Source organism: Tenrec ecaudatus, chromosome 9 (genome assembly GCF_050624435.1).
Source record: "Tenrec ecaudatus isolate mTenEca1 chromosome 9, mTenEca1.hap1, whole genome shotgun sequence".
Classification (NCBI taxonomy): Eukaryota; Metazoa; Chordata; class Mammalia; order Afrosoricida; family Tenrecidae; genus Tenrec; species Tenrec ecaudatus.
Window position 1 is genome coordinate 51,204,277 of NC_134538.1, and position 21,098 is coordinate 51,225,374.

Here is a 21,098-nt window from a genome sequence, read left to right on the forward strand (position 1 = left end):
AAGGAGGGCCAGAGTGGAAACGGGCAGGGCTGAGAAGAGCAGGAAGGTGAATTCGTGGGCACGTGTCTGTGTGTGTGTGTGTTGGTAGTGGTTGGGGCGACTGAGTTTCTTCGATCACGTTGGATATGGAACCTTCAGCAGGCTCATTTAAATAGTGAGACCCACTACACCAAGCTCACTTTCATTTGGTCAATTCTGACTCCTGTGGGTTGCTGCCGGCCAGTCCGCGTCAACTCTCACGACGCTGTGTGTGACAGCATGAGACGCCATCCCCACGACTGCTATTATGTTTGAACTCATTGTTGCAGCCACGTTTTTTTTCACTGCTTCTCTACCTTACCAAGCAGATGCCCTTCTCCAGGGACTGGTCTCTCCTGAGAACACATTCATAGTACCTGGTTGAAGTCTCACTATCCTGGCTTCTAAGGAACATTCTGGCAGGTTTAAAAAAATCATTTTATTGGGGGCTCGTACAACTCTTATCACAATCCATCCATCCATCCATCCATCCATCCATCTATCCATCCATCCATCCATCCATGTGTCAAGCACATTTGTACATTTGTTGCCATCATCATTCTCCAAACATTTGCTTTCTGCTTGAGCCCTTGATATCAGCTCCTCATTTTTTTCTTTCAACATAGAGTTGTTCTTCTGGCATCTTCATAGGAGCAAACAGTCTCCTCTGTCTCCTGAGGATCGGCTGGTGGGCATGACCCCTCCGAAGTGTGGTTAGCAGCCTCCTGAAGAACCCATGATGCCACCAGGACCCCTGGCTTCATCCAGGGACTCCTTTGTAGTGAGGAACTTGAACCCATTTGTGTAAGATTGCCGCCATCAGGGTTGAACTCCCTGCAGATGGGGCACCTCGTGCCATGCGTTTAATTTCATAGCTTCTCCTAATAACCTCGCTTCCTGGAGCCTGGAGTCCCTGGAGTGGTGCAAATGGTTAGGGTGCTCAGCTACTAACTGGAGGCTGGAAGTTCAAGTCCACACAGAAAGGCCTCAAAAGAAAGGCCTGGTTACCGATGGCAAGCAGCCATCGGAAACCCAGTGGCTCACAGTGGTCCTCAGACACATGGGGTGGCCAAGACTCAGAATTGACCCGAAGGTCGGTGCTGTGGTCTGACCTCATAAGGACACTTCCATCTGCTCTTGGGGAAATCCCTTGGGTAGGTGGTGGTGGGGGGGGAACTTGGTCAGACTCTGACATGGGAACCAAGTCGCGAAAGAGGGGCAGACTCATCGGGTGTTTTTGAAGAAGTCTTACTTTTCTTAGCTCGCTGGTTTGAAACGACTTGCTTGAATGAGAAAACAAAAGCACACACGAGAACACAGAGCGTTGGCATCTGGGCAGTTTACTATGGTACAGCATGCCTTTCTCAACCAGAGCTGATGTCCTCTGGGGACACACAGGCTTCTCAAAGGGCCCAGAGACCATTCCCAAACATGACACCGAAGACAAGGCTTCATTTCTCTGATGGCGACTCTTAGAAGTGCTTATAATAAATAAATAGAAAATAGATTTTTTTTTTCATTCACGGCGGCGCCTGTCAGAAGCGTTTACAAACAAAACACGTGATACATCGAACTCCCGAAAAAGGACCAGCTATTTCGGCAACAGGAAAAAGACAAGCATCTCCGTGGGGTGTGATTTTTTTCCTCAAGGCTTCCCTGATCTTCAACGTGGACACACAGACACCACAAACAACGACGAGGACTTTCTAAGCAGGGAGACACGTTGTACTACCGAGAGAGGCCTGGCCGCTGTCTCTTGGCGAATGGCCGAGGACAGGAGCCCATATGTACAGCGCCTCCACGGTGAACCATATATACAGCTCGGAGAATTCCCCAAGAGCTGTTGATGAAATGGACCCAACCCAAGACGGTCAACACTCTTGGCCACCTGAAAGCAACCACCCCTAAGTGGTTTACAGTGTGAGACCCTCGTGCACAAAAGCATTTGAAGACACCACAAATCCGCAGGCAAGGGGAAGAACGTGAGGTCATCGTAATACTCTCCTCGTGGTCGCCGGTCTCCCTGGGCTGGGCCTTCCCATGATGTTTTTGTCTGGGAAGCTGCCATGCCTGAAGAGGTGGAGTCCCATGGCCAGCTCCTAGCAGCTAGAAGGCCCTTTCGCGGGGAGAGCCCGTCCCTGGCAGTTAACTCAGTCTGGGCAGTGGACCGAGTCTCATGTGTGCGGAGGGAGCAGCCCAGTGGGCTCCCTGCGAAGGGAAGAGTTGGTGGTTGGGGCAGGAAAGGGGACCCCTCTTGGTTCAGTGGGAGACCTGAGAAGACCCTGGTACTGCATCCAAGAGGAAAAAACCACAGGCAGAATCGTACCTCTTCCAGGTGCTCTCGCCACGGGAGGCACGAGAGGGGACCGGGCATTAAAAACACCAGCTGAAGGGGCTGGGGGTGATCCCTCTAGCTCCTTCGGCATGCCCTAGTGCTGTCTGCTGGGCCACACCTGCAGAGCTGCCGACAGGTAGCACCAATGGAATAGCCCCAGTTGCTGGGCGAGCGTGGCATGGGCACTCAGGTAAGACAGACCTGGTGAAGTTGTGGGAACCACTCAGCCCAGAGGAGGTGTGGGTGTGCAGGTATACAGGGGGACCTGTCTCTGGCTAAGTATGCTCTGATCCTCTGGCTGTCCCTAACAGCCGACTTGTCCTCACGGCTGGGAGCTGTTTCAGGAGAGCCCGGGACACTCGAGGGTCGCCGCTGTTGAGGCAGTGTGCTATGTTCTGAGGTGCTGGGAGCGGGGTCCCTCTCCGTGGCCCACCCTGGCCCTGTGGTTCTTTCCTATCTCAGCCTCTCCTTTGTCCCAACTGCAAAATGAAGGGGTTGGACGAGGTGTTTTCGAAAGTACTTTCCAGCTCCAGCCTCCCTCCCAGGGTCATGGAGATGCACAGACAGCCTACTGCTTCCCAGAGGCCTCTGCTGTCCCGTTTGTTCCCAAATGGGGCCCTTCTTGGACACCTCATTTATCTGCCTCTACCCTTTCCTGGAGCCAGAGGTTAGGCCAGGAAGTGAATTCCAAGAGCTCTGGGCACCATCAGCCCAGCCCCGGCCTCACTTCCAATGCGCCCTTCTCCGTCATGAGAGGGCAAGGGAGTAGAGGACACAGTGTGACTCAGCAGTCACCAGGCCCTGGCACTTGGTGGCAGGAAGGCGCCTGTAAGCTCAGCAGAGGCCATCTCCATTCCGTAACCCCAATGCCACTTCCCAAGGAAGGCTTCCTGGTCTGCCCTGCCTGGGAAATGACTCTCCCGCGGATGCACACCGAACGCCACCTCCCTATCACCTAGATCTCCCTGTGGGGCACTAGGCATGGAATCACTTAGCTCCTGAGGTTCTCACCTCCTCTGGGGCTCAGGGACAAAGTTCCCAAGCCACAGGTGCTTGGAATCTCAGAGCAAAAAAGGGTCTTCCAAAGCCACTTCATCCAATTCCCACCCCAGAGTCTCTCCCAGATGGTTGAGCACCTGTAGAGCCAGGGGTCACCCCTTCTCTTCCGGCAACCGGCTTCATCCCAGAGAGCTCTGTCTACTCACCAAGCCCCTCGCCCCATGGAGGTGGCTTCTCGCTAGAGGAAGAACAATTTCCTTAAGGCCACGGCTCAATTTCTTACACCCACTGCCCCAAAGTGCTCGCTGGAGGACCTGGGGCAAACAGAACATCCCAACCCCCTGCTGACTCCTGGCTGGGCCGGAGTTTCTGCCCGAGAGGTGGGCCTGGGATGCTGCCACAGTCCGGTTCTCCCCGAGTGGTCCTCATACCCCCGCCGAAGAGGCACAGATATGAGTGAAGACCCCGGGAGGCTGGAGGTATGGGCAGCTTTCCAGCGCGGCCAGCACAGCTCCAGGGCTGCTGGTAGACATGGGGGTGGAGGTGAGTGGGCAGCACCAGGGGTCTCTGAGGGCTGCCCCTTGGCCCAGCAGGGCTGACACATAGCCTTCCCAAGCAGCTGTTGGACTGGGGCAGGGGCACCCAGCCACGCTGCCCTGGTCTGCTGCCCAGAGTCCCCCACAGGGCAGCATGGGGGGGGGGGCAGCAGGCGTGCTCACAGCTTCTTCTTCTTCACCACAGGGATGGGCACCACTTGGAAGATTTTGGCCTTGTGGTCCTCAGTGTCCAGAGTCACCCAGGTGGGCCGGAAGCTGCCTTTGAAGCCCACGAAGACCATCTTCTCTGTAAAGCAATAGTGCACCATGTGAGAATGAATACCCAGAGGCGTGGGCTGGGCCCCATGCCCTTCCAGTGCTCCACTGCCTTGCCCCGGCCCCAGCACACTGGGCTGGGGCCCCACTGGTGACAGTTTAATGCGCAGCTACTGATGGTCCCTGGCTTCTTGGCGATCTCCCCTGAGCTTCCCCGTCAACTCAGCACATGGGGTCTCAGTTTCTCTCTTGCACACAGGAAAGCAGGCGCATGCGCCTGCCCAGCACAGGCAGTAGAGAGGGGCGGTGCAGGGACTGTCTGAGAAGAAGGTGACCTGGCACAAGCCGCGCCTGTTTCCAGCAGCCCCCTGGACCGTCAGCAGTGCCTGCCCTTCTCAGAAGCCCCCTTTCCCCATCTCTTAAGCATTGGCATCCATCTGCAAGATTCCGGGTCCCCGTCTCTCCTCCCGCCCCCCCCCCCCCCCCGCCCGCACTCCTCAGTGTTGGCAGCGTTAGCATTCTGTGGCTTTAAAAGGAGCTTCTGAGCAGTGCGGGGATTGGTACAAGGTTACAGAGATGGTGTGGCCCGGTAGGTCTCCAAGGCTGTGTGTGCACGGCTGTCCCTGCGGCATGTCGGAGCTTGACTGCCACTGACAGTCTCCTGGCCGCCAGACACATGTCCAGGGTCACTCGATTTAGGCCATGTCAGAATGAGTCGCACAAACACAAGAAGGTCCTTCTAGTCAGTTTGAACTGCCCCACAGGGCTTCCCAGACAACCGCATCTTCCTCCCACAGAGCAGCTGGTGGGTTTGAATGGCTGCCCGTTGGGTCAGCAGTCCATCGCTTAAGCCCCAGACCACGAGGATTCCTGAGATTCAGAGCTCAAGATTTAAAAAAATCCCAAACTAAACCAACAATACCCCCTCCCCACTGCCATCGTGTTTGATTCGGACTTACAGCGAAAGCTAAAGAACCGACTGGAACTGTCCCCGTGGGCTTCTGAGACTAACTATGGGAGTATGCAGTCTCGTCTTTCTTCCACAGAGCGTCTGGTGGTTTCAAACTGCTGACCTGGTGGCTAACCCACTACAACACCATGGCCGCAGGACTTAGGGCAGAGGATCTTCATTTAAGAGATGGAAGCCTAAAAAGACTATCGCAGGCCTGGGTTGGAGACGAAGCTTCTCTTTGCCTCCTGTCTTCCTGGGCTGGTGTTGGGGCCTTCTCCTGGGAGGGGGCGGGGTAAAAGTCCCACAGGAGGGGCTGCTGGATTTGATGTCGTTCTTAATCAGAAGGGCGCCGTGGTGGACCACACTGTCTTTGGATCAAGAAAAGGTCAGGATCCAAATCCTCAGATTTAACAAGTGACTTCGCTGCCTAATTCTCAGCCTCCCCCTCTCTCAACAGTACCTGTTGCACCCGTTCTGTGGTGCACCGTGCGCAGCCGATGGTGACTGCACATTCAGGGAGCCGCACAGGCTCCTTCCCATTCCCTCCACGCCCCTCCGGAGAGCCCTCAGAGAACTGTCGGGGATGATGACGGTGAGGGTCCTTCGGAACCCTGTGGCAGGAGTTCACTCTGGAAAGCTGTGTGACCCTGGACAGAGCAGGTAGACCCCCAAGCTTTCATGTTCTCTTTCCCAATGGGCCCCAGGGCGTCCCCGGGTGGCCAACTCAGGCGCTTGATTACTAACGGAAACCCACTCAGTGGCGCCTGGGAAGACTGGCCTGGGGACTGTCTTCCAAAAGGTCACAACCTTGCCAACTCTAGACCAGTAGCTCTGCTCTGCACACTTGCGGCCCGCGTTAGCACAAAAGGACTCCACAGCAACTGGGGTTGGGCGCCTGTCCCCAGGAAGAAGCGAGAGTGTGCCGAGGCGGGCGTTGAGCACCGGTGGCCTGCCGGGCGAGAGTTAGGGTCCTGGGCAGTCTGAGTGGCGGTCAGCGTAGCTAGGTTGTTAGGCTCCCAGGAAAGACCACCCCACTTCTCAGGAGACACTTTGGTGGCACAAAGGGCCATCGACTGAATAAATTGGTAGACAACTCCAAATCGGTTTCTTCTAATACATGATTACAAGTGAAAGCAAAATTGTCATGTGGGCTGGGCATCCCTGGCTGGTCCAGGCAGTGCACGTGCTTGGCTGCCTAACCAACAGAGTCGTGTTTTGAGCCCACCAAGAGGTAATTCGGAGGAAAGTCCTGACTGTCAACTTTTGAGGGGGGGGGGGAATCAGCTACTGAAAAACCCATGCCACACAGTTCTGCGACAGCCACAAGGATGCTGTGCCGTGGAGCTCTCTTGGCTGCCCCTGGTAGGATAATAAGCAGGCGGCGTCCCGCTCACTCATTGCCCACCACCGTGCAGAAGGTCCAGAGACTGCACCCAAGGCTAGCAGGTAAGAACGCTCTGCACTCCAGAAGGGCTAGCGGCCACCTCCGTGCTAGGTCTTTGCCCCGTCTGGTTCCCGGTCAGTTTGCAGCCCAGCTCAGGCAGCTTACCTCTCAATTTCAGCCCCTTGTCTGCGCCAAGCTTTTCCAGCACTCTGGTCCACGGGCCTCTGGAGATATATCTGCCCTTTGACGCCATGAGAACGATGGAACTGAGGAGAAAGGGGCGTGGTCACGGACAACAGACCACGAAAGCAGTCTGAGTGAGGGGTGACAGGGCAGGTGGGGGAGGCCGTGTGCAGTGGGCCCAGAGTTTCAGCTGCGTCTGGGGAGCTGGCCAAGGGGAAGGAGTGGGCTTTCTTGACGGGCAGCTTGCTGACAGGCACTTTCCAAAGGGTGACAGCATCCTGACACCCTCCTACGCATCTGGCTACAGCTGGTGCCCAGGGCTCCTGTAAGCCTGCACTCCGCCCGCTGCGGTGTGCGTGGGTCCCCACACAGACCAGCGCCTCTGCCAGGGCCGGGCGCACAGTAGGGCTTCTGCAGGCATCTCTTACTTTGAATGATCTCAGCCCTGTCTGGAGGGGGCTAGATGGAAACATGGTGTCAGAAAGAAAAGAGGGGAGGAAGAGGGACAGAGAGGAAAGAGTGGGACATGTGTTGGCGTGTTTTTAGGAGCGGCACTGCCTGCTCTTTCCTGTGACCAGTGGTGGCCCCGACGATGGGGACGAGAAGACCGGGGCCCTGGGCACAAAGGGGTAGATGGCAGTGACAGTGGGGAAGGACCTGACTTGCCCCCTTTGTACTCCTTTCCAGGAGGTGAGAGAAGGGTCAAGAGGTACCTAATTCTGGTCTGCGGACCCATCACCAGCTCAGGGCCTGCCACACTGTTTACTCAGGAGGGGGCTGGGACTTCCCTTCAGAGGCTCGCCCAGGCTGCTGCCGGGCTGGGAGGAGCCAAACAGAACCACTCTGCATGTTCATCTCTTATTCCAGACTTCTGCCTCCTGGTTCCTTTCTAGAAAAAGATCTTTGGCTCAAAAGGGTTTTTTTTGGAAACCAGATGATAAATGGGCTTTTCCCAAATGGTTAAATCCGATCTGTCTACGTGGAATGAAGACACAAGAAGTCTGTGCTGGGGGCTAGCGGTGGGGCAAAATGCAATGAAGCTCAGAGCTGGTGCTCCGGGCCTCCCGCAGCTCAGGGCCCATGTCGTGCCCACCCGATTCAACACTGGGCACGCCTGTGTGTTTTCCTTCAGTAAGTATACTCACGGCACCTGCTCGATGGCAGGTACCACGCCAAGCATTTTACTTGGTCTTCCTGCTCTTCAGGGTGTGGCTCTTGAGCCGGCTCCTTAGCTGGCTACCATGCGGGAAACCCCATGGTAATCAGGCAGGAAGTCCACAGTCCAGATGGGGGAGCAGATCTGGCCGCAAGTCCTCTTGAAGGGACTGCTTCAGCAGGGCCTGGCTTCTTGGTGGGGCAGAAGAGACCTCCTGGGACAGATGGCATGTGTCCTAGACTTGAGGAGGATGGGGACTTAACCCAAGATTTCTGAGGGGAGCGCAGAGGCAATGCCTGCATGGGAGAAGTTCAAGCCAGCAGCCAATGAGGACGGTGGATGAAAGTCAAGGAGGCCTGTTAGGAGACAGGGCCACCCGTTCTGGTGATGGATGGGAATGCATGGGCTGAGAAGCCCTTGAGAGGACACTGAGCTGGAACCTGGCAAGCGAGCAGTAAGCATCCGGTATAAAGAAGGGATAATTCAACCAAAGTGTCGTATAGCACCAGCGAGTCACACATCATTCCTCTAGTTCAGCGGTTCTCAACCTGTGGGTCACGGCCCCTTTGGGGGTCAAATGACCCTTTCACAGGGGTCGCCCGATTCATAACAGTAGCAAAATAACAGTTATCAAGTAGCAACAAAGATAATTTTGTGGTTGGGGGTCACCACAACATGAGGAACTGTATGAAAGGGTCGAGGCATTAGGAAGGTTGAGAACCACTGCTCTAGTTCCTGAATGCTTCCCCTCCCCCCCACTACCAGGACCCAGTTCTAACTTACAGATCTGGCTACACCGCAGAACACATTGGTACAGATAAACACTCTCGACACATGGGATTCAGGACAGATAAACCCCTCAGGAACAGTAATGGGAGTCACGCTATCATGAGGGTAGAGGGGGGAGGGCTGAGGGGGGTGGTCAGGGAGGGGGAAGGGTGAGAAAGACGGAACCCATCACAAGGTTGGATATATAGCGCCCCCCCCATCCCCGAATGGGCAAATATCAGAGATGTGGGTGAAGGGGGAAATGGACAGTGTAAGATATGCAATAATAATAACAATATATAATTGATCAAGGATTCTGGGGGTGGGAGGGAGGGGGAAAAAGAGGGGCTTATACCAAGGACTCAAGTAGAAAATGTTTCGGAAATGATGGCAACATATATACATATATGCTTGATACAATTGTTGTATGGAATGTTCTAAGAGCTGTAAGAGCCCCCAATAAAGTTCTTTTTAAAAAGTTTTAAAAGACACGTAAAGATATAGTATAAAGCTAAAAAAGGAAAGAAAGCAGAGGGAAGGGTCAAGGTCATGGCTCAGGCTCTGGGTTAGTTGTCTGCATGGATAGTGATGACTGAAGCCCAACAGGGAGAACCCCGAGGCACGTCGGGTTTGGAGGACTTTAAGAAACACAAGCGGGGAGACATCCGTTCCACGTGAGACGTCTGGGAGGCGCTATCCAAGCTGTAGGCGGATATGTATGTCGGAGGTGAGATCTGGGCTGGAGACACAGAGGCCACCAGCATTTGGATTCCGTGGAAGGAGTGGGAGGGATGAGATCATGCTGGGACGGTGTGTTCATGACAGGAGCCCAGGGCCAGGGCAGGCTTCCCACTTGTTGCTGGGCAATCCCATCTCCCTCCAGCCTGACCTACTTTCCTATTGGTCCTGGCTCCAGGGTGAGAGTAGTAGACAGGTGTGGGGGTGGGGTGGGGGGGGAGCAGGGAGCTTTTGAGGCCCAGCACCCAGTATTTGTGGACAGGTGGCGAAGATGCTCTCAACGTTCCCTGACTGGTCAGTGATGGAGACAGGGACCCAGAGTAGGGCTCAATGGTGCCCGAAGCGGACGCAGGCACTCACTTGTCTGGCATGGATGCCACGTAATTGAAGAGCTGCCATGGGATGCCCTGTAGGATGGAGTTCCGGAAGCTCATGTGGCTCAGCACGTGCCCTTGGTTTCCATCCACCACCACCACGTGGACGCCATCTTCCAAGCCAGGGTACTTCCTCCCATCCACCTGCAGATACAAACAGCACGGGGCATGAAGTGGGGTCCTGAGGCAGCCACAGCCCCCCATTTCTCCTGCTGAGAATGGTCCATGTAGACCCTGAAGTCAGAGGTTGGCTGTGCCGTTGTTCAAAACACAACAGCCTCACAAGTCAGTTCCTTGTCGTCTGCCACCGTGAGAGTGGGTTGAATGGTATCCCCCCCTCTCCTGCCCCCGAAGATCCACCTCCAAAGGCCCACGAATATGACCTGATATGGAAACGGTCTTTGCAGATGTCATTCAGTGAAGGAGCTTGAGACGAGACCATTCTAAATGTAAGGCAGTCCCTAAATTCAATGACACTTGGCCTTATAGAAGAAAGACCGGGGGGGGGCATTTGAGACTCAGGTACAAGGAAAGAAGGCCTTGTGAGGACAGAGGCAGTTATCAGAGTGAGCTCCCTACAAGCCCGGGAACACCAGGTTTGCCTTCCTCCCCACCCTCCCAGGAGCAAAAAGAAAGGTGTGGGACCCTTCTCCCCTGAGAGCCTCCAGCAGAAGCCGATCCCCATGGCAGTCTGGTTCGGATTGTGGACTCTAGATCTGCGAGAGAGGGTATTTCTGATCTTTTAAGGCACCTGAAGTTTGTGGTAATTTGTTCGGCGATGCTAACACACGCTCTCAGTGAGCTGATCAGGGACCCGTGAGGGCCAGAGTCACTTACTTCAATGTAAGCAAAGTCATTCCGCAGGTGGAAGAAGTGCTGCTTGGAGCTTTCCATCTTCACTTCTAAGAAGTGGTCCTGTGTTTTCTGGACAGGGAAGAAAGAAGGGGCATGCTGGTCAGGTTTGGGGAGCCAAGTTGATGGCCTGGAGGGGGAGGGTGCCAGACCCTTTATCGCCCCCCTCCCCCTGTTAACAGCAAACATTCTGTGGAGCCAAGAGGATGTCCAGAAGGCAGCCTAGCTGGGTCTCAGCGCAGCTATGGGGAAGGGGCCTGGGCTCACCCCACGGCCACTCACCAGCCGAGAACCGAGGAGCTTCTTGGGCATTGGCACGCCCACGACAGCCCTCTCCGTGTACTTGGGGTAGGCGGTGGCCGTGCAGTCGCTGATGGGCGCGTGCTTTGGGATCAGGGCTTTAATCTTGATTCTCTCACAGCCTTTCACGGAGCAGAAAGCAAACTTCTCCCGCTCATTCTGCGCTTTCAGCTTCAGGAGCAACAGCCTGTACAAAGGGGGCACGACTGAGCCTTCGGCTTTGGCCGGCAGACCCTCTCCCCGCCCCTCATCCAAAGCCATCTACCACGCGCTTCCTAAGGGCCGGCCAATGTCATTGACCCCACGGGCCTCACAGAAGTATACTGCGCCTGCAGAGGATTCCGTGTGATTGCAGAGAATAACATAAATCCTTGCAGGAGTATGAAATGATGTTCTGAGCATGACCTATATGCCGTGCCATCCTCAAGCCACAAAAGGGTGCAGGGTGTCACGAAACCCTCCCATCTGGCTGTGCCAAACAGCTGCTGCGACCGCTGAGGTTCTCTGTTCTATTCCCATCTAAGATCAGTGGTCAAAATCATCTGCCCCAACCAGGCTGCTGTGAGGATTCGAGAGCCTCTGCCACGTGTTCTTCACACCAAGAGCCACAGCGTCTTCCACCATTCCCCCCGGAAATCGGTTCCTCTCCCGCCATTGACACAGCCACCTAACAGAGGTTGATAGCTTTAAACCCTCCTGGATAGATGGCACAGTAACCCAGGGCTCAAAGGGCCCAGGGAAGTATCCTGCATTGGCTCAGCGATAATGGCATAGTACGGTGCCCTGGCGGCACAGCGGGTCAGCAGTTTGAACTGCCAGCAGTGCCCAGGGAGAAAGACAAGGCTTTCTGCTCCCATAAAGATGCACAGCCTTGGAGACCCACAGGGGCGCTTCTGCTCGATCCGACGGGGCTGCTTTGAGCAGGATCGCTTCGATGGCAGAGAGTCTGAGCAAACTGCATGGTAAGGGGACCGCTGGCACTGTGAGCTATGCAACAACAGACTGCTTTATAGCAAGGCCAGCGGTTCAAACCCCCAGCCCCTCCTTGGGAGAAGGGAAGGCTGTCTGCCTTTGTATAGATGCACAGCCGCAGAGTCTGAGTGGAGTCCGTGGCAGGTGGGTTTGGGCCTGGGCTTTGCTTAGGAGCACTGGGAAGACCAGGGCCACCAAAGGGGGGAAGCGCCACGTTCCTGCAGCAAGGGCAGCCTCCTCACCCCGAGTCCTCGTCCCAGTAGTAGTGGTTCCTGCCCGCGTAGCTCTGCTCCAGTTTGTCCATCTGCAGGGTCCTTATAAAGGTCCCCGTCTTAGAAGTTTGCTTTAGCAGGCGGTTGTGGACATCGGAGAGGATGGAAAAGGTCGTTCCTCGGGGGTAGCAGAGCCCCACCCGGATCCAGTCACCCCTAGAACCAGAAGTAGAGCCACGTTACACAGGCAAAGGCGCTCATCCCAGCCAGCCTCCGTGGGCACGTCTCGAAGACGAGAAGATGCCGCCATTATTTCCCCGGTAATTCTGAGCGAGCATTTGTGACTGAGGCCCCGTGTGGGCAACGAGAGAGGGAGCAACAGTGACTGAACAGGGCCAGTGGGGTGACTCGGGGGTCAACCTCTGGGGAGGTCCATGAGGACCCTTGGGTGGGGAAAGGACACCCTGAATGGGAGAGGCGACCTCATGGTATTTACAAGATTTCAGAGTCTGGAGGCCCACCCAGCAGGGTTGGCACGGACGCTCCATTCCCTGGGCTCAACTTTCTGCATCTGATACATACCTGCCTCCCAGGGCAAGCGTGACAGCTATGTGATGTGTATAGAAAGCTCCGTACGGGAGCCTTCAGTGGCGTCCCTTCACCTCACAGTCTCACGTCCTTCTTCAGGATGTGGGAACAGTAACGTCCAGGTCTTCCGACCATTCACTGACTGCTTTGCCAGGCCCAGGCCCTGGTCTCTCTCTGCCTCCACCAAGCCCTCTCTCCCTTTCATGCCTGAAGAATTCAGGCTCCAAGAAGTTAGCTGTATGTCCTGCCGCAGGCTGCCCATTCTGCAGAAGGGCTTGCGCCCACGTCTTCTGAGTGCTGAGCCCCCAGCTGATGTCCACTCCTCCGGGTACCCCCTCCTGCAGGGGTGACCTGGGCTAAGCAAATCCTATCAACTCATCATCTCAGAGCTCCATCCCCTTGACCTCTCTGAGAGCAGGTGCTCCGGGCCCTGCTGCCCACCCCCTGATTTGGTGGGCCCCTCGCTCACTTGTTGAAGTTGATGAGCCAGATGGCGAGCTCGGCGGGGGCCGTCTGGTCCCAGTGGATGGTGTAGCCCTTCTGCAGAGTGATGACCGGCTGATACTGCTGGTAGTGGGTGCTCCTGGTGAGGGCCCCCTCCAGGAAAAGAGGGTGACCAGGGAAGTCATTCTTGATGATCTTCATCCTCAAGTTACTCGTCTTGTAGGCCTGAATGTACATCTTTTCAAAGCCCCCAAAAGGAAAAACACCAGAGGCTGTTACAGGGGATCCTTCCAAGAGTGTCTGCTGCCTGTCCAACTCCAGATGGCCCTCTCCCAGGTGTTCCTCTCCTCTCGGCAGCACCCCGTGTGGACAGCCCCAGAGGAAGAAAGGCCAAGGAAGGTGTCTTTCTGCGGTGGGTGCAGCCTAAATTGGGCTGGGCAATCTGTCTGCTGGGGCACTAACAACAAAAGGCGCTATCGGTGAAGACTTGGGGGGAGCCTGATTAGTAATCAGATTAAAAAGAGGAATAACTGGGAGGAGGAGGAGTTAGGGGCGAGGGAACGGTAGGGAGACAACTACAATTCTACTGCCCTTGCAGCTTGTCCTTCACTATCTGCTGTCCTGACCACATCTGAGAGCCGCTTAGGGATGGGGCTGCCCTCTTGCCCTGCAGGTCAGCGTCTCGGCCCGCGGGTAGCCCATGTGGGACCAGGGCACCCTGGGTGCATGAAAAACCCAGTTGCCATTGTGGACTCGTTGCAGCAGGGTCCCTGAATGGCTTTCTACTCCCTAGGGTAGTCAGTGCTGAGTTTCACAGTTTGTCTCCAGGCCTTCGTTCTAAGGTTCTTCGGAGTGGACAAGAATCACCAGGCTTTGAGCATGTTGGCCATGTGTACCACCCAGGGCTGTATTGGGGGATCCCAAGGGATTTCATTTCAGAAAGAGAGAAATGAGGAAAAGCAGGGCTTACAGGCCCTGCGTACCAGGGACCACGCAGCCTGGGGTCTTTGTGGTCATCTGGATATTTATTGGAAAGACACTGTGAAGAGTTACCAGATTGTTACAGCACAAAGAAAGTTTTTTTGATTCATTCGAATCGTTTGGATAGGATGGAGAAGCAAGTTGAGTTCCTATGCTGTCTGAAATGGGAATTTATTTTTTAATACTAATAACCAAAAACCAGATCCACTGTCATCGAGTCAGTGCCAGCCCATAGCGACCCCATAGGTCCTAGGTCCTAGTAGAACTGCCCCTGTAGAATTCCAGGACTGTAGCTCATTACGAGAGTAGAAAGCCTCATCTTTCAGCCCTGGAGGGCCTTGTGGTTTGAACTGCTGACTTTGCCGTTAGCAGCCAACACGTCACCCACTATGCCTCCTGGGCTTCATTTTCATAATAAAAAGCCATAGAAATATGCATTTAGCTTTTTCCAGCTGCCATCAGTACTAGCAGACTTTACTTTGCCTTACAAATTTTGTAAAAAAAATTTTTTCCCCAAGACCAGTTTATTGGGAGCTCATACCTATGTCATATCCTATCATCTCAGTCCCATCAAGTAGTTTGTACAGTTGCTGCCACAATCAGTTTCAACACATTCTCTTCCTTCTTGGACTCCTTGACGTCAGCTCCCTTTTACTCCCCTCCCCCACTGTACCCCCTCAGGAACCCCGCTTCTACTTGCTGTCTCTGTAGGCCCATCAGTCCTGGGCTTCATATACCGAAAAACATAACAAAATTTCTGCATTACATGATTTACAATCCCTGGCTCACTGATGTTGGTGTGCTTCATCAATGTGGACTTAGTTGACATCTCACTTAGGTGGCTGCTTATTTAGAAACAAGCCCTTAAGACCCCAGGTGCTATTTGACCGGATAGCTGGGCACCATCTAATTTCTTCATCACGCTTTGCTACAGTAACCGTGTCTTCTGCGCTCCCTTCCTGAAGGTGAGTATGGAGCACAGCCTGGGCTCTGCAGGGGAGCTCGGGTGTCGAGCACTGTGTCCTGGTTTAGGACCAGGCCAACTCGCCCGTCTCACATTCATCAGGCGTCATTCCTGCAGCCGAGGGAGATCATAACACCAACGTGCCATCACGCTGTGCCTTTGGAAGAAAGGAGCTATTGTGTCACCTCATTTATCTATCTATTTGGAGACTCTAAAACCGGAAAGAGACATTCAAACCCGATCCCTCTTAGGGAGTAGTCATCAGGATAAAAAGACAGAAGGTAGATGGAAGCATTTCATAGACGGTAAAGTGAAGAGACGAGGTTGTTCACAGTAACTGGCCAGGAGCCAATTACGGGGCACAGACTCGGCTCCTCTGTCAGCAGAGGCCCACACGTTGGAACGATGCTGAATGGGTTTCAGTGGGCCTTCTGGATGAAGATGGACAGGGGGTGGGGGGAGTCCATCTACTTTTGAGAATGAGCTGATTAAAATCTATACATCGCTTTGGTTTGATCTGCCGCTGGTTATGGGGCTAGGGCAGGACTGGGCAGCTTTAGGGTCTGTTGCCCAAGGGGTCGCCGTTAGCCGTGGGGCACTGTAGCACGTCGTCCTTTCCTACGGAATGAGAGCAGCATTCTGGAAAGGAAAGGTGGGTGGGGAGACTGAGGCACCACTTCGGATGTCTAGTTCTTGAGTCAGTGGTGTGAGTGAATGCCGAAATTATGGGTGCAGAGCCCAGGGCTCGGTGGCCTGCAGTTCATCAGGGTGCCACTCCTCGCTGCCCTTCCATCTGTCTAACCCCTTCTGACTCCATTTCCCTTCTTATCTTCCTTGGACCACTGATTCCCATGACCATCCACTCCCTCGCCCCTTGTCCCATCCGCACGTGCAGCCAAAGCTTCAACCGAGACCATTCTCCTGGTCCACCTTCTCGCCCAGGGCGGTTGAACAAGGCTGGAGAAAATCCCAGGGCCTCCTCAGATTCACCGTCTCTGATCTCCACCGAGGTTTCAACACCCCCGGACAACGTGTCCACTGCATCCCGTCAACATCTTGGACTCTCTAACAGCGCTGCCTAATCTTCACCACTCTCCACAGCCACCGGCCACTGGCCCACGCCCTGCATTCTCCACACATGAGCTCACCTGCTACTGCAAAGGGACCGGAGGCCAGCTGGTAGGCACAGCCTTGACCTCCAGCTGCACTCTTCCTCTGGTTCAGCTTCCTGCTAAAGGCCCAGCCATCCCTCCTCATCTGGCCACCCTGACCCCATGTCGCTCCTCCTCTGCACAGCCTTGCCTACCTCTGCACTCTCCCCTCCTCCTGGCACTGCCTCCCTCTACCTCTCACCCCAAACTGAGCCCCTTTCTAACACCCTCTCCCATGTCCCCAGTGGAGACAGTAACAGCTGCCTTGCAAGTGACCTTCGAGGACAACTTTTTTGTGAATATGTTTCCTCCTGGCTCAGTGTGCTTTCCCTCCTGAACAGATAATTCTTAATCTTCTTGGACGCTTTTCCCTTCTGCCCCAACAAAGGATCGTGGGAAAATGAAATGAAAAGCTAGTGGAACCCTTTGAAGTCTTCTCTTACAAGAGCAATAATATAAGAATTCACTCACTCAGACTCTCTGCCATTGGGTGGATTCCGATTATTGTGGCTGTCTACACACACACACACACGCACGCACATGCGTACATGTGCACATGCATGCAACATGGACTGCTAGAAAATATTTGTTAGCTGCTATTATACATATGTATATACATTTGTTATTCATTAGCTGAATGTTTTCAAGTAGCGGTGATGTCACAGTGGTCATGACCTGGGCTAACAAAAAAGGTTGATAGGCCGAGTGCACCCAGGAGCTTCCCCTGGAGAAAGATCCGCTTCTGTATAGATTACAGCCAAGAAACCTGATGGGGCAGTTCTTGGACACACTGGGTCACTAGGAGTCAGAGCTGACTCAATGGCACTCAATAACAACGAATATTCTCAACGCTAGGATGCTCCGGGTGCTGTCTGAGCCTTTGATGTCCAATATGGTAGCCACGTGAGGCCATGGGGCCCTTGAAATGTGGCCCTGGCTGCTGATATTTTAATTTTACTTGAATTTGAATCTCTAAACCGAAGCAGTGTCAAACATTTTACTATTGAACACCAGCTTGTTGCACTGGTAGTAATACAACTCACTTTACCCATGGAGAATTCAGTCTCCATGGGGGAAATGGAGAATTTGGGGAAATGGAGAATTTGGGGAAATGGAGAGAAGGTTGAAGTTGTCGAGGGTTTGCCTTGCTTGGGCCCACCATCCCTGCTCACGGAAGCAGCAGTCAGGAGATCAAAGACGCGCTGCACTAGGCGACTCTGCCGCAGAAGACCTTCCACGGGGGAAAGCCGGCCGCTGACAGAGAAGACTCACAAAGAATGGCTGTGCCCCGTGGTGCTGGAGGACAAGATGAAGTGACCATGGACTGCTCAGAGGCCAACCGATGTGTTTGTAAAGAAGAAGGGCAGAGCGTTCCTCAGCGGCAAGGATGGCAAGACTTCGCTTTACACCTTCCGGACATTGTCAGGAGAGACCAGTCCCTGGAGAAGGACATGGTGCTTGGCAGAGTGGAGGCCAGTGAACAAGAGGAAGGCCCTTCAGGGGACGGACTGACACCGTGGCTGCAACGGACTCAGGCATGGGAACAATAGTAAGGATGGTGCCGGACCGGGCGGTGTATAGAGCAGAACCAACTTCATGGCCTCTAACACCACCCACCACCTGTATAACATACAGGTCAGATGTTAAAGAATGCCTGTGGGGGAGGGGTTGTAATTGTAAAACATCTCATTGATCGTTTTCATAGTGATCGCATGTTGAGGTGCTAATATTTTGATAACATTGAGTTAAATAAAATATATAATCATATGGGGGTGCCACTATCTTCGAATTCTACTGGTCCATGAACGTTTGAAACCCCTGCGAACATTTTGTAATTCTAATAGAATTTTAGTAAAAAGCTCAGGTGTCTTTTCACTTCTTGCTGCGGTTACTGGAAACTTTCCCATCACTGATGTGGCTCACATGATGTTCCCAGGAAAACAGCTCTGGCCGAGGCGCCTGACAGATCAGCAAGACCTGAACCCACCACCATGGTCTCATCAAGGATTGTCAGTTAAAACCCCAGTTGCTCAGATGAGGAAACCGAGGCTTCTGGAACTGAAGTAACTCATCCAAGGTCACCCCGAATGGACTGGAGCCTGACTTGAATCCACACGTTTGACTTCAGAGCACTTTCTTCTAAGTGTTATGGGTGCAATGCCTTTTGGTGGGTGAAGAAGCCAGCCCCTCTCTCAGGGACAGTGGTGGGCCAGCAGATTGAGCGATGTGCTGCTCATGGGACTGAAAGATGAGGCTCTCTGCACCTGTAAGGAGCTACAGCCCTGGAAACCAGCCCTACGGGGTAGGTCTGCTCTGTCCTATTGGGTCAGTCGGAGTTGGAGCGGACTCAATGGCAGTGGGGTGGGTGGGGTTGGGTATCTCTTTCTGACCCAGACCAGAGTTGGCATAGAGGTGGCACTCACTAAATGCTTGGTGCCTGGGGGAATAACTGACTGGACCCGGAGAGGCGTCCCTGGCGTCCCACCTGTGCATAGCGCCCGCTGCAGATGGCTCCTCTCCAGTCAGGCACGTTGATGCAGTCTGGGTGCCGTACCAGCCAGTTGTCGTCCTTGGTGAGGTAGGAGCCGGGGTATTCCGACACGGAGCCATCCACATCGTGGAACACAGAGGTCTTGTCCCCATCCATGTCCAGCTGGTTGAACCAAGGCCCAGGCTCTCCAAAGAACACTCTGGAAGTAATCTAAACAGAGCCCAGGAAAGTTAGGCTGGGCCAGAGGTTAAGGGAAACTGCAGCCGTCATCAGACCAGGGCAAAGTTTCCGATTTCCGCTGACATTACACACCAGCCAAACCAAAGATGCTCTTGGGCGCTGGAGGAAACCGCATGCCTGACCCCTCAGATGGAGCCAGAAAAATAGCCAGCACCCACCCAGCCTCAATGACGGGACTGAGCACGTTATCTTATCCTCTGCTCGGTGGAGAGAGAGCCGGCTATGTGGGTGAACCAGAGACACTCTGAGAGTTAGGCTCCCAGAGCACACAGATGGCAGGAGGGGAGGGAGGGAGGGTGTGTGGGGGGGGGGGCGGGGGGTGAGGGAAAGGGAGAGAGGGGTGAATAGTAAATGTTTTTATGAGAAAGTGTGTGTGCAGGTGGTAAAAGTGTGAGAATGTGTGTGTATAAGGAGAGAGGTGGGGCAATTTTTGTATATGAAAGCGTGTGTGCGTGTGCTTGCGCACATGCAGGTATGTGTATGTGTGTGAAAGAGAGAGGGAGAGGAGGAGAGGGGAAAAGAAAAGGGAGGTGTGTTGAGAATGTTTGCCCAAGAAAGTAAAGCTATCAGCGTGTGCGTGTGCATGTGTGTGTACTTCAGAGAGATTGTTTTTTCAGCATGAGCGCTTGGAGATTTCCATGACCTCCGCCAGTCCCACAGTGGCCGGAGGAAAGTCATTAAGGAACTTGCGTTTCACGTCTTTTTCCTCGGCGTGCCAGTGACTGGACAGCCGGGCAGAGGGCAGGGGCCTGGAGGAGGAGGGCAGGGTCTGGGAAACCCCGTGACGGGAAGAAAGAGTGCTAGGACATAGGGACCGGTCTAGGCTCAAAGGGCGCCCTGTGTCCTGGTCTCTCAATCCCAGCTCCTTGTCGGTGGCCCCTTCTATGGCAAGAAGCCCCTGTTGATATTCCGCTCTCAGGAGCGATTCAACAGAGCATCTTCCAGAAAGGCCTCCCGTGGGACTGCTGCTGCTGGTGTGTGTGTGTGTGTGTGTGAGAGAGAGAGAGAGAGAGAGAGAGAGAGAGAGAGAGAGAGAGAGAGAGAGAGAGAGAGATATTAACTATGCAAAATCAGTGGCCTGGTCAAAACACCAAGTATGTCCAGACCAAGACTGTTGGAGGGTGTCCTTCCGAACCGTGAGTCCAGTGTACGGTTCCTGCTGAGACTTGGGGGAGATTAGAGCAGGGTAAGGGCAGGCGGTCATTCACCCAGACATGACCTGTGTGGTAACCCCACTTGTACTTTTCCAGCCTGGCTGCAGAGGGAGCTGGACCTGGCCCAGCCGGCTTGGAGAAGGCAGTTCAAGCCTTGTGGTGGTGGCAGCGGCTCAAGCCCCGGCCCTAGGAGACTTGTGAATCACCGCCCAAAGTCTGCACTGGGGGGAGCCTGCCCTGGCGCCTCACTCACCGGGACATCCTCAAAGGCAATGCGGGTCACGTTGTTGTGGGGGCAGCTCTGCCAGGCATTGTTTAGGCGGAAGGCCAAGGCGCTGGTGTGCCGGCCCTCCAGGGCCGCGAATTTTCGGAAAGTGCAGTTCTGGACATTGATGGGGCCGTCGTACAACTGGATCCCTCGGATCGGGAAACTCCTGCGAGTGGAGGGAGGCGGACGTCAGCCCGGGCCGCCATGCTTCCCGCCCTTTGGGAGGGCTGCTCACAGAGAGGTTTGGGCAGAGCCATTCCCGACTCTCCCCTCCAGCTGGTCCCTCGCTCCAAAGAGTAATGACTCATGCATTAATTCACTCCAAGGGCCCTTACGGACATAGGATGTGTCAACCAGTGACCGTTTCTGGGTGAATGCAAGAAGGTGACGGGTCTTTGTCTCGTTGCTGCGTTAGTGTTTGGGGTTGACACTCTACGCAGCAATTCCCTCCAATTTCCCCGCCATCTGAAGAGTCATTGGATAAACACTCGGGAGTGCCAATGCCAGGTCCCTGGGGAGACAGAGCTCCTACGCAGAGTTGCCTCAGTCTTTGTGGTTCTAGCTATCAACTCTGATTGAGACCCACAGGAGTTTCTCCCCTCCTTGTCACGAGTCTTGTGATTGGGAAGGCGCTGTCCGGGAAGCAGAGGGGAGAGGAAGGACAGGGGCTGCATGGGGGTAACCATGTGACAGGAGGGACTGCAGCGTGACGCGTTGAGTGGCACCAGAGCCCCGAGCCCTTGGGAGGCCTGGGAGAGAGCA

At 54.4% G+C, this 21,098-nt stretch overlaps 1 protein-coding gene across 3 annotated transcripts in view; it reads right to left on the bottom strand.

Annotated features, from left to right (window-relative positions):
• Positions 1–1,342: 1,342 nt before the first annotated feature.
• Positions 1,343–21,098, bottom strand: part of CEMIP (cell migration inducing hyaluronidase 1) — a 160,348-nt gene continuing 140,592 nt past the window's right edge. For all 3 annotated transcript variants that reach the window (XM_075558073.1, XM_075558072.1, XM_075558071.1), the window contains 9 exons: positions 20,322–20,502; positions 18,669–18,884; positions 13,113–13,324; positions 12,086–12,271; positions 10,854–11,058; positions 10,557–10,643; positions 9,706–9,863; positions 6,666–6,766; positions 1,343–4,195 (listed from right to left, as the gene is read on the bottom strand). In XM_075558073.1, the coding sequence (XP_075414188.1) occupies positions 4,068–4,195; positions 6,666–6,766; positions 9,706–9,863; positions 10,557–10,643; positions 10,854–11,058; positions 12,086–12,271; positions 13,113–13,324; positions 18,669–18,884; positions 20,322–20,502 (1,474 nt within the window). In that variant the 3' untranslated portion in view covers positions 1,343–4,067. The remainder of the gene's footprint in view (positions 4,196–6,665; positions 6,767–9,705; positions 9,864–10,556; positions 10,644–10,853; positions 11,059–12,085; positions 12,272–13,112; positions 13,325–18,668; positions 18,885–20,321; positions 20,503–21,098) is intronic.